Below are 13,500 nucleotides of genomic sequence, written 5' to 3' on the forward strand. Positions count from 1 at the left end.
AGCATTATTTTAAGACTGAAGTACATTCATGAAAGTAAATTAAATAACAATAATAATAATAATTGCAATAATGCTGTAATAGTGACAAAGTGCCGTTAAACCGGCCTTTGTGGCAGAGAGGTTAGCACTCAGAGCTACGAACGTGCGTTGGTTTCCATGATTCCAGTGCCTAGTACCAGCGCTGAAAGACCGTTTTCGGCACTTATCCGAATTCAGTTATTGCAGAAACACCCAGGGAGAGCAAAGAATCTTGAATTTGTCTATCAGTCCTTGCTATTGAGAAGATGCTGAAACTGAAATGGATGGAAAATGTAGAGGAATTTTACAATCGACAGACAAAAGAGTTCATAAAGGAGAGGTGGATGGAATTAACTTTAAATTAAGACTAGAAAATGTTAGTATTATTATTGTTATGTTTTCATTTCTTATGGCATGTGCTTCCCTTGTTGTGGAAAGCACGGACCGCCCCTGTGAGCAATATATAAAACCATAATACAAATTAACAGTCCTCGTGAAAGGAGAAGTACTATTTAGCTTCTAAATCTTCCAAATTTATGCAGTTGATGCAGTGATAATTGATGTTAGATATGGATATATCGTATGAATAATCCTTGGAAGTTATTGTAGTGCATCAAAACTGCAGGTTCTAACAATGATTATTCAAATTCTTCCAAGTCAATATAGGCAGGTGACAAAGAAAGTGATGAAGATTCAGATCTTGAATTGAACATCGACCGTTCCCTGAAGAACAGTTTAAAGGGCAGTGCTTTAATTCATTGTGTGCATGTATTAAGATTATGAATGGTTGAACACGGTGGTATCGAGTAGCTTACATAATTTTTCTGTTATCTTCTGAAAGTAAATTTATGGCCAAAACAATTTAGCCACAAAAATTTACCTGGCATCTGTTGATTGAGGATTCAAATACTAGGCAACAAAAAAAATTAAAGTCCATATTCAGCATCTCTTGGCTCGGATGAAGTTCGCCAGTAGAAGCTCAATTGTCAACAATCAAAGTGGCTCCCCAGGTTCGATACCCGATGGAGGCACATAGTGGTTCGGATCCCACTTTAAAATGTAGGTCAAGTCCCGATTAGTCTTACTGTGCATAAAGTGGACTTAAAACACCAAATCAACCAACCAAACAAATCAAAGTGACTCAGCAGAAGATATAGATTTAGAGTGTTTGATCATCACTATTAGTTCAATCATGTATCTTGCAAAGCAACATTTGACTTGCAGAGGATATTTGAATATGGAGGGAAATTTCATTGAACTGTTAAAAAGATGATATATCAAAATGTGCCCAATTAGAAATAATGGCTTGCAACTCTTTAGAATAGTTTTGTTACTTTGTTCTAAAAATATTTCTCATTTGATTTATTATAAAATACTTGCTAATTTTAGAGATGAGTGTGTGACTTATGTATAGAATACCAGAAACAGTTACGTATTTCTCCCATTTTGAGGTGCCTTACCAAAGACTTCCACAATCAGTAGAAGTGGATTTTCATAATACACAAAAATTTAGCCACAAAATGGGCAGGCTTGTTTTGAACTGTTAAATTTTGAACACTACAATTAAGAGAATTTAATTAAAAGTTAAGATTTTGTCCTCTTCTCAGATTCTACATTCATTTACCTTTCATATGAATATGAACACATGAATATTTCTCCTCGAGTTAAATTAGATATTTAACAAATGTGCTTACTAGTACGGTAAGGAAATCCGCAGAAACTTGTATGCAACGTCGCTAAAGAGGATGCAAAAATATTTAGTTGAAATTTTGCCATATTTACTATTTTGAACTAATAATTATAATTTTTTGCATTTGAAGTGACCATTACCAAGCAAGTACCTTCATTTGAAGCCAAAATTATTTGCTAATATTTCTTGCAGTGTATCCTCTGCAGTTGCTTTATCTATAAGCAGAAGCATAAAAAAATATCCAGGGGGAAGTCAGTTTATTTCAAAGCTTTGGGGTATATTAGTTATGTATGCAATATTCCCCACCACAGACCAAAAATTTACAATCAGAATGAGGATACAGAAAAACCTCAGACCCCATCAAAATACCACTCTGCATATAAGGCAATGTGTCAAAAAGATACATTGATTAATTTGCTTTATTTTACTTCGCTTTTTGTGCCACTTTTGGCTAATTTTCAAAGATGGTGATGAGTGAATGATATTATGAAATTGAGGAATGGACACTCACAAACATCCATGCCCAGGCCAGGATTCGAACCCAGGACCCCTGGCATCATAGTGTGATGTGCTAACCACTCCACCACGGGGAAGGGGCCTCAAAAAGATACATGCCTATGATTTTGTTGACTGGTATAATTCCAAGCTTTCAGTGCAGCCATCTATATATCCAGATAATTGAATTTGATGCATTTACTGTTCCATAATTTATGGAGAAAAAGGAATCCTTTTTTAATTAAATGCCTTACACAACCATCTTTTGTAGGAGTTTCCAACAATAATGAGACCTCAATCCATTCCATGAAACATATCCCATCACTTTTTTTGTTTCTTTGTTTTTGCCATATACATTCTTAATACACATAATCAGAGGGAAAAGCTTGTGTAATGTTCTGCTCTAGTACACCTTAGGTCATAATGCAATTGAGCTTAATCTAAAGACCACTTTGGCAGGATTCACCAACAATTCACAATTACCAGAAATGATGGGAAGAAAAAATGCCATTTTTTTTTCAGCATATATACAAAGGAAACAAATAACGCTCTGTGTTAGTGCAATAGTTCATAACTTGCATTAATGTTCATCTCATTATCAAGAAATACTAGGGATGGACCGATAAGAAATCTTGGCTAGTATAGATATAAAATTTACTGATACCCGTAACTGATCTGATATAAAATTCCAAATGGTTCATTGGCCTCCTTAATAAATGTATGTTCCCAGATGAACCAAGCTTTTACAATGCCAAACAAACTGTATATTTAGACATTTACTTTAAAAAATGTATACAACGGAAATTACATTTTTATATCCTAAAAATTATGACAAAATGGCACAATATTATAAGATATTTACAAATATATCAGATCAGTAAAATTATCGGTAAGTTTACCAATACACCGATATGCATATATCAATTAATCTGTCCCATCCTTAAAAAATACTAATCAATATTTTAGTTGTCATTATTGGCATGATAAGGCTTCCAGTCTGTCATTCACAAGATAAATCCTTGCACAATAAGGCAGAGCTGATGAACCATTTTTGTGGAAGTTCATTTGTAGCAAGCAAGAAAACCATGTGCACAAAACTGAGTTGAGGCAATGGTGGAACATAGTTCACTTCGTGCCTTCAGATTTGTAAAACAATGAAAAATGGTCAGATGCATATATATACACATTAATTCATTTCTAAATCATTGACATGAGTATGTTATCAAAACAAATATTGATTTCTCAACTTACTTTCAGCTATCATATTAATAAAGGCTCTGTTATCCCTACCCCATTCTGCCCACAATGGATGCAAGAACTGACAATAACATGCAACTTATCTTCCCTTCTTATCACAACACTGACAACTGAATAATTAAGAGAAATTTTTGGACAGTGTCATGGGGATTGGGGCTGGCAATTTTAATGACCATGCTTTTGTGGCAGTGAGATACTAGAACAGTAAGAATGCAATAGTATGTAGTAAATTTTCTCTCAAAAGTGGCCTTATGATGAAATTATAATAGTAGAAAATTTGATATAAATCAATTTAATAAAATAAAACAGTATTTACTTGCTTTATTTGTATTACTGTGTATATAAATACCAAGAACAATAACAAACATTACACAAGCTGTTTCCAATAGGTTAGAGGGCCAAGCTGTTTCGGAAGAAATGAGAAACAACCAATATAAACTTGTATATATATATGTATGTATATATATATATATTTGTATATAATATAACCTTTGTATATCTTTTTTTTTTGGATTGAAACTTAATACAGAACAAATACAAATTGCCAGTAGAATAATATGTCCTCCAAATTATTACATACAATTTTTTTTCCATCAGGTTTCAAAATTTGGCAAGACAATCTGTAGCACCAATCTACCATCCAGTTGGTGCATCATTTAACCAGGAAATGGAAGGGGCACTATACATTCTCTAAACTAACAACAATATTAATTTTGGCCTAATAAGGTTTTTTTTGGTGTATTTGCATTTTCTTTATATATATAATATATAATTTTTCTTACTTTATAGGCTGCAAGAGAACATCATACTTCTATTTACATACATTTTCCCACACTTCATGTTTTGGCTGAAAAAAAAAAAACAGTTTCACTGTTTGAGTATCTATTGACTTAAAACAGGTCACTTACACTCACACCTCCTAGTGGCAGACCAGAGAACTAAAACATCTTCTGTGTAATCAGTTCTTGGGACTGAAGAAAAGGAGGACACTATCAGAAATTTCATTGTCTGATCACAATTTCTCAAGAAAATGAGTTAGTTGTAGAACAATTTGACACTTTTTCTTAAAAATCCTCCTTCTTTGTATTCAACAGTCAATATCTACATTAACGTCTTTTTTTTGCATCTTCTTAGGTACATATAAAACACTATATAAGCACTTAAAATAATCCGCAAAATCAATAACAAAAATACTGATCCCGTATTAGATTTTTATCTTTTTCTTTTAACATTCATTCAAATTCATTCACATAAAACAATTTTTCTTCTTAATTCTTCCACATGGTAATATGTTCCCTCAAACATTGCCCTGACAAGTGCTGCACTCTGTTGAGAAGAGTAACAAGCATATGATTATGATTTCTTTTTTTAATCTTTTGGTCCCATTACTGATTTATAGGTGGGTTATGATTTTCTTTTTAGAAAAAAAGGGAGGGGGGAATTAAGCAAAGGTGGGAGCAAGCTGCCGCTGTACACAACTTCACAGAACAAACACAATTGTCTACACAGCGGGGGAAAAAAAATTCTTGTCATTATGTCCATCTCAACTTAAGAGAATAGGCACAAGATGTCACTAGCATCTTAAGTTAAGGAACCTCTACTGGCCTTTGGGGTTGGAATATGATGAGAAACTTGCCAATGTTGATACTTTATCACAGTCTTATATAAAAATGAAATATGATTTTAAAAGTAAGTTATAAATTTCCAAACTGATGCTCGTGATGTTTTGTGCACATGTTACAAATGACCCCAATTCAGTTCTATAACCTAATCATGTAAAAAATTCATAACCCAATGCAAGATAAGGCTCTGTATGGATGGGTTATGGTTCTTACTTAGAGGTGAGTGTTATATTTTGCTATCTTTTCAAGTATAAGTTTTTTTCTTTTAGAAAATCCTGTCCAGGAAAAAGGGGAGACACCAACCCCATTGCTTCAGACATCCCACTGCATCTTCTAGATACAAACATACATATAAAAGCTGTAGAACCAAATAATCGCACAACAATTCTATCTAATAACTGATTTAGTAATAAAAAAAAGGTATTTTAAAATAATACTCTACTCTTTTAACGATTGCCTTGCAATTATTTGGCTGTTGTAACGTGTTCAACAGATGTGGGAAAGCAGCATTTTTTTAAATACCAAATCTTGGTATAAATTGATTAAAATATGTGGTATGATTTGTGCAGATGAAATTTTGTTTTTCTTATTAATGTCAAAAGCATTTATGGCAACTAATTTGGAAAAACTAAAATTTTCTTGTATTCACTACAGAGAACTCCTGATTGGTAGCTCTGCTACAACATAAACTTTGTAAAATCTATAGCAAATGCAAGACAGAATATAATTAAACATAGTGATTGCTGGACCCTCCAAAAATCCTAAAAAATTATACATGAGGAGACAATTCCTGATATGTTATGCACAAAATTTACATGATACAACCTCTAACTTTTCCTTTTATCAAAAATATGGCTCCAACCATTCAAATTAACTGATCTGATCATTCACTTAAAAATGACTAGGGAATCATCAATGAAACAGAAGTGCAGGCAACAATGAGTTTATAATACAATACTGAAAAAGTTCCAAATTCCAAAATGTCCGGTTCTTAGGGTTCTTTGATATTAAGTATATTTTCCATACAAAAGTAGGAATCTTCTTTCCAACACGTAATTACGGTAGTGTTTTAATGTAAAATCATCTGAAAGAGATGTGGATTTCAGCTAGATTTCCCCTCTAAAAATGGCCACAAAGAAAAAAGAAATCTTTGCAAACGTTCACTGTCATAAATTTAGAATTTAAAATTTCAAAACAGTTTCCTTCTTATTTGAACTTCCGTATCAAATAATAATCCTCAAAGGCAATTAATTCAAAGTAGAAGAGAAATATATCAACGAAAATAGACAATAGAAAGTATTGGTTTTAGAAAATAAAATGAAATTTGATATGTACATTTAAACATTACATTGTGAACTTCTTATGTTGATTTTCATGAAAGGTAGTAATGTGTTACCCTGGGAAAAATCTGTTTCACCACATCCTATCTTCTCAGTGAAATAATTTGAGAATACTTATGACTACTTTCAATGGTCTGAAATATACAAAAAAAAAAAAAAAAAGTTGTGAGACTAATTCATGATAATGTTTCTTATTTCACTGTGAAGATGAAGGAAAGATAAAAGTAAAAAATGTTTTGCACCATTCAGACTTGAGCGTAAACTGATTGAAATTACTGGGTGAAATAGACTCAAATCAATTGTCGTTATTTTAATGCATTACTTCATGAAATGCATATAGCAAGACATCCCAACTCTGCTGTTAAATTGTTCAACATTGGCAAGTATCTGGATAATTTAATGCATGATAATTCATGCTTCTTTTAATTTTTGAAGGTTCTAAGGATAACCTACAAAAAAAATTCAAAATCCCCAAGCCATGTCCTTCCACGAGAACAAAACAACAACTTAAAAATATATTTATATATATATATATATATATCTTTGGACTTAAATGCAGTACCACAGGGAATGCTCATGTTCACTACTCTCAACACTGAGGTTATTTTGGTATCTCTTTTTCTGTTAGTCTTAGCAGGGGGGGGGGGAGGGAGGGGGGAGAAAGGTTGCTTGACAATCACTTGAGGCAAATACGCAACACACATAATATAACTCCACCCTGCACCAGCAGTGTTGATCCTCATGGCTTGTGGAATCTTAGTACTTGTAAAAATCCTGCACAATTTAGAAGCCTTGACTTTGATGCATTTGGAGCTCAGAGGGTATCCAGAAGGTTGAAACCGCTGCTTGGATCCAGTGAACTGAGGAAGTCTTGCGAGAACTGGTTCGCATCACTTCCAGGTAGCTGATCCAGGAACTCCAGAGAGAAATCGTTAGTCGGTGTGGTCGTTTGTGTTGGAGTCGGTGTCGACTGACCACCACTGCCAGAACCTCCTGTCCCGCAACCACTGTAATTCACCTGTGGCGATCCTTGTCCACTAAGAGAAACAGACTGGGACATCTGCATGCTCATTGACATCTGTGGGAAAGACAGAATGAAGCATTACTCTTCTACAATGACCAATAACATTAACATGAAGTTAAAATAAATGGCTTAGTTATTCTTAAAAATCTCAATGTCATTTTTGATGAAACACTGCATTCATTAACAGAAAAAATGCAGCAAATCTTATTCAGTATTTGTTACAATCTTGATTCATTATATCCTCTCAAATATATACAACGTGTGTGTAATGTGAGGACAATAAACAATATCAGACTACTTTCTTCCATTTTAATAACCATATCCTTATTAAGACAAAATTATTGTTGTACTTTGTTATATCTGAACCATAAGTATGAGGGGAAATCATTAAATAACAGGAATTTTATTCTGAATTTCATGGAGATTTATGCACAATGAAAATTTGTATTTCAGGACTCAAAATGGTTCCTTTGCAACATGCCATAAAGATGTCGTGACAATCGAGCACTATGCGCAAGCACAGTAGCTCCTACAACATGGCCACTACACTGTTGACTTGTACTGTAGAAGAGCAACGAAGTGTTATTCCTTTTTTGTGGTCAGAGGGAGTGAAGCCTTCTGAAATCTACAGCAGAATGAAGGTACAGTACGGAGACAATTGTGTAAGTCAGGGGAGAGAGTACTAAATTAACAGATTCACTGGTCGATCTTGCCATGCAAACTGCCCTCCCACTACAGTGTTCATCACTGACGTTTAATCTTCTGTTTTTAAAAACGAACCTTTTCCCTTTCCACCCATTCATACATTCTCCCCTGACTAAACAATTGTCTCCGTACTGAACCTTCATTCAACAGTGGAGCGGTTATGTTGAACGACCTACTGTGCATGTGCATACTGCTCAATCGTGTCAACACCTTTATGGTGTGTTTGTTGCTAAGGCACCATTTTGAGTTGTGAAAAACAAATTTTCATTGTGCATAAATCTCCATGAAGTTTAGAATAAAATTCCTGTTATTTAATTACTTACCCTCATATATATTTCTACTGCCACAACTTGTATTTAAAAAAGTGTGCATAGAGACAATTTGCTAGATCATCATAAAACAAGTCTAGTAAGAAGAAAATCACGTACAGTGCCCACAGATAAAGCCTACAATTTTTAGAAGACGTAAGTGAGTACTAAAAAGATTTCCGCAAACAGAGGCGTAGCAAGGGGTGGGCGAAGTGGGCAACCGCCCGGGGCCTCGCGCTCCCAGGTTTATATGAAAAAAATATATAATAATTAGAAGTGAGAAAAATATGTAAAAAAGTTATATTGTTTGCCCGGCAATAAAAGTAATACTGAATACGTTACATGTTTAGCATTTGAGAAGCAAATATAAGAACATATATATATACCCAGTCGTGCCTAAGTTCTGTCCCCATTCCAATAGGTGTAAATAACACAAAATGTTGTAGTACACTAAATCCTTTATTGCCAAGTGTACATTAGGGACACAGGAACGAAACAAAACATAGTCTATTCAAAGTGGCCTCCTTTGGCCTGCACACACATCTTCAATCGTTGAGGCCAAGCGTCAATCACGGCATGCACCACATCTTGGGGTATGGAAGCAGCTGCTTTCACTAAATCGGCCTTAAGTGACTCAATATTGCGGTGAGATTTCTTGCAGGCCTTCTCCTCTTAATAGTCCCAAAGGCGGTAGTCCAGTGTGTTGAGATCCGGGCTTCCAGAGGGCCAATCCTCTGCGGCTATGAAGTTGGGAACATTGTTGGCCAACCACTGCTGGTTCATCTTCGCCCTGTGTGCCGGCACGCAGTCTTGCTGGAATGTCCAATCTTCACCAGAAAAGAGAGTCTGATTCAATGGTTTAACTACCTTCTCCAAAACATCGTTCTGGTAATTTGCAGCCTTGGTCTTGACTCCCTGTTCGCAAAAGTGCAGCTGGGTGACACCGTCGTACGACATGCCCCACCAAACCATGACTGAAGCTGGGTGGTGGCCTTGTTGGACCCTAGGAAGTTTGTCGGCAGCTTCCCGAGAACTGTGGGCATAAATCCTGTCATTTTGCCAGTTGAATTTTTCTTGTACGGTGAAATTTTTTTCATCGGTGGAAAGGATTTGCCTGCGTTTCCCGTCCGCGTACCGCTGGAGTAACCTCTTGGCTCTTGTGGTTCGTATCTTCTTCAGAGCAGGTGTCAGCAGTTGTCCTGTGGTTCTTCTGTAAGCCCCAAGTTTAAGGTCCTCTTTGATGATGCAGGACATCATCCTCTTCGGTATATCCATCTCCCGTGCCATAAGTTTCTGTTTTCGAATAGGATTTCGACGAATTCGAGCAGCTACGGCTTTCACAGCTGCTGGCATCCATGAAGTGCGCGGATGGCCACTTCTAGCTCTGTCATCGATAGAGGAGATGTCGTTGAACCGGTTGATGCACCGATACACAAATTTTTGCATAATTTGTAATGGCTTTAGAAGATTGAAAATCTCCACCGGTGACTTCTTGCACTTATGCAACGCGATCACAGCGATCCGATTCTCCTTGCTGCCCCACTCCATGTTAACTGGACAAGTGAACGCCACAAACTAGGGATTGGTTTACGCTACAGGATGCGCACGACCTATTGTAAACACAGTCAGTCGAATAGGCCGTGTGGAGCTCGTGCACTTAGGGACAGAACTTATGGCACGACTAGGTATATGTATATATAAACAAACTAAGAATAAAATAATTTTCCGTTTTATCAATTCTCTGTCTATTATTAATTCGTTTTATGCACTTGAAAGCAGTGTTGGAAACCTTTGAACACAAAATGGGCCAGTTTCTGTCTCCGACGGTATGCTTGGTTTAAGCTTGACAAAAGAATTTGAAACACACACATCGGGTTACTAAAAATTTTAATTCATGAAAGATTTTACGGCAGTGTGTTATATATGGGCTGCTTCAAAATGATGTGAACGATTTCAACTTCTTATATTTTATTTATTTTTCGTCCACAATGCTTTAAATTTTACATGTAATTCCTAAAACTGTCCAAGTTTTTTTGATAAAATTTTGAACACAGTATCTCACAAATGTTCTATGTGAGCCCCCTTTGTTACCCTGCATACATCAATTCGGTAATCCAATTCCACCCAGACCCGTTTCAACATGTCTGCATCAACAGTTTGCACTGCAGCAGTAATGTGCTCTTTCAGTTCATTGACATCTGCTGGTAGAGGAGGTTTGTACACAATGTCTTTTAGATGTCCCCACAGAAAAAATCACAGGGGGTTAAATCAGCGGATATTGGTGAACAACGTAGTAACTGATGATCATTTTGAGTAGATCGCCCAATCCAGCGGTCTGGCAGTCTGTTATTAAGGTAATTTCGAACATGGCGATGAAAGTGGCATGGGGCTCCATCCAGTTGATAGATGAAGTTTGCACTGTCACGTTCAAGCTGCGGCATAAGTCATGTAGTAAGCATGTGTAGGAATGTTTGTCCAGTCACAGTTTCTTCGTGAAAGAAGTACGGACCATACACTTTGGTACATGAAATGGTGCAAAACACATTAGTCTTCGATGAATCACACACAACTTCAACGATTTCACGAGGACTCTCAGTCCCCCAGATGCAAACATTTTGCTTGTTCACTCTTCCTGTCACATGGAACGTAGCCTCATCACTGAAACAAAGTTTGTCAATAAAATCATCATCACCACTGAATAACTCTAGATTGACTCACAAAAATTTTTGCGGGACGTGTGATCATTAGGTGTTAAATGTTGTAACAACTGCACTCGATAGGGATACATCTTTAAACGCCTACGCACTACATGCCAAACAGTTGCTCGAGGCATTGTTAGCTCTTGACTCACTTTCCTTGTAGACTTTTGGGGGCTGCATTGAAAACTAGCTCGAACTCTCTCGACATCTGCCTCAGAAGTGGTGGAAAATTTTCCTTTGCAAACGCATCCCGTTGTCTTGAATTTATCATGGTGGTTCTTTACGAAATTTCGTACGAAACTTACGCTGAACACTAACAAGAGACCGACAAACGTGAAACTGTAGGACACAAAAAGCTTTCTCTGCACCACAGGCAGCCATCTTGGAACTTATCACCCTGCCACCTAGTGGAGAAATTTGGAACTACTACGACTGTTGCAAACAAAACTCGAGGATATGGTTGAAAGTATTTACATATAACTTTAATTGTTGATAAAGTTTTATCGCTCCTGGAACGGTTTCTTATCGTTCAAACCATTTTGAAGCACGCAACGAAAGAATAGTCTTACTTATTGTTACAAAATTGCAACCCACAGCGGTAGATGTTGCAATGCATTGAAATCCAAACCTTACGCAGCATGGCAACAACAAAAGAGATGGAAAAAATCCAACAATTTTTCTTTGTTTTGGAGTTCTGTTAAACACAAGCGTTAATGCGATTGTTGTAACTGTAAGAACTTCACTGCTGACATATTTTGAAGCCTTGACGCCAGACACAGCAATGCACACAGAATGTTGTGCATGGTAACAAGCGGTTCTTAGCGTTGTTCGCTTTATTAACTCTCCACCGTGTTTTTTTTCGGTAGTAATATTACAGTAATGTCGGGTAGAGATCGCAATGTGGGAAGAAGATTCCCATCCAGTGCGTCTTAAGAGAAAAAGAAAAGCTGAAATAACAAAACAGAATAAAAGTTCATGTGGTTCACTGATGAAATATCTGAAAACAAATGCAGGGGAAAGTGTTGCAAGTGATGTTAATGAAATACATGAAGATGAGTGTCAACCAGTACATTCAGAGGATGGTGCATGTGTAGATCATAGTGTAAGTGAATTACATTGTGTTACTGCTATAGAAGATAATTCGAGTTCCTCTTCGTCAGTAAGCAAAGACTTAGCGGAACCAAGTTTCAAAGATCAAGGTAAGTGGATATTACCTGCAAGTGATCAACAGAGCTGCGAAATAGTACGCAACGGTCAATTGCGCCCTTTGCTGAGTGACGAACAGTACCCAAAGGATGATCAGAGTAGACATTTTAGCAATTTTCACTATCACAGAATAATGAACGGTGGTTAGTATATTCTGTCTCTAAAAATTGCGTTTATTGCTTTTCATGTACATTATTCTCTGTAACACAGACCTCCCTAGTGCTAAGTGGATGTCATGACTGGAAACATATGAGCAGTGTGTTACAGAAACATGAAAACAGTGAAAGTCACATCAACTCCATGTTAAAGTGGCTCGAATTAGAACAGCGTTTGTTAGAAGGGAGTTCTATTGACCACGTTTGGTTTTTGTTTGATTTGATTTATTTTACTTCGCTTTTTGTGCCACTTTTGACTAATTTGCGAAGATGGGGATGAGTGATGATATCATGAAATTGGCGAATGGACACTCACAAATATCCATGCCCAGGCCAGGATTCGAACCTGGGACCCCTGGCTATTGACCATGTAACACAGTCACGTATTCAGGAAGCTAAAAAACCCTGTTGTGATCTCTTAGAAAGGTTGATAAGCGTAACACAATTTTTGGCTTCTCATAACTTGGCATTTCGAGGACATAGAGAAACATTATCTACAGGAGAAAAAACAGGAAATTTTATAGATTTCGTGAAATTTCTTTCTAAATATGACCCAGTACCACAAGAACATTTCCGGCGTATTTAACAAAACGAAATTCACAATTACTATCTAAGCCCTGAAATTCAAAATGAACAGATACAATTAATACAGTACAGTTTATTATTATTATTATTATTGTTAAAATTTTGCTAACGTATGACTGGAGATTTTGTATCGAACAACACTGTGTTTCAAATTTAGAAAATGGAAGGGGGCCTCGCATTTTAATCTCACCCAGGGCCTTGCAATATGTTGCCACGCCACTGTCCGCAAAACTTACTTGTAAATGTTGTCCACTTTCAATCCCAAAGTTCCCGGGTTCGCGAGTGCTGGCCTGGGTGTGGGTGTGGGTGTTTTTTTTTTTTTGTGAATGTCCCTTCAACAATTTCATCCAATCATCACTTGTGTTTATCATTGCAATTAGCCAAAAGTGGCAGGAA

General features: G+C 36.4%; 1 protein-coding gene across 4 annotated transcripts in view; it reads right to left on the reverse strand.

Annotated features, from left to right (window-relative positions):
• Positions 1-3,894: 3,894 nt before the first annotated feature.
• The window catches only part of mam (neurogenic protein mastermind), a 218,143-nt gene continuing 208,537 nt past the window's right edge, over positions 3,895-13,500 (reverse strand). For all 4 annotated transcript variants that reach the window (XM_083109965.1, XM_083109958.1, XM_083109981.1 and 1 more), the window contains exon 5: positions 3,895-7,500. In XM_083109965.1, coding sequence (XP_082966091.1) covers positions 7,237-7,500 — 264 coding nt within the window. In that variant the 3' untranslated portion in view covers positions 3,895-7,236. The remainder of the gene's footprint in view (positions 7,501-13,500) is intronic.

The sequence above is a fragment of the Lepisma saccharinum genome, chromosome 1 (assembly GCF_977018435.1).
Source record: "Lepisma saccharinum chromosome 1, izLepSacc3.1, whole genome shotgun sequence".
NCBI lineage: Eukaryota > Metazoa > Arthropoda > Insecta > Zygentoma > Lepismatidae > Lepisma > Lepisma saccharinum.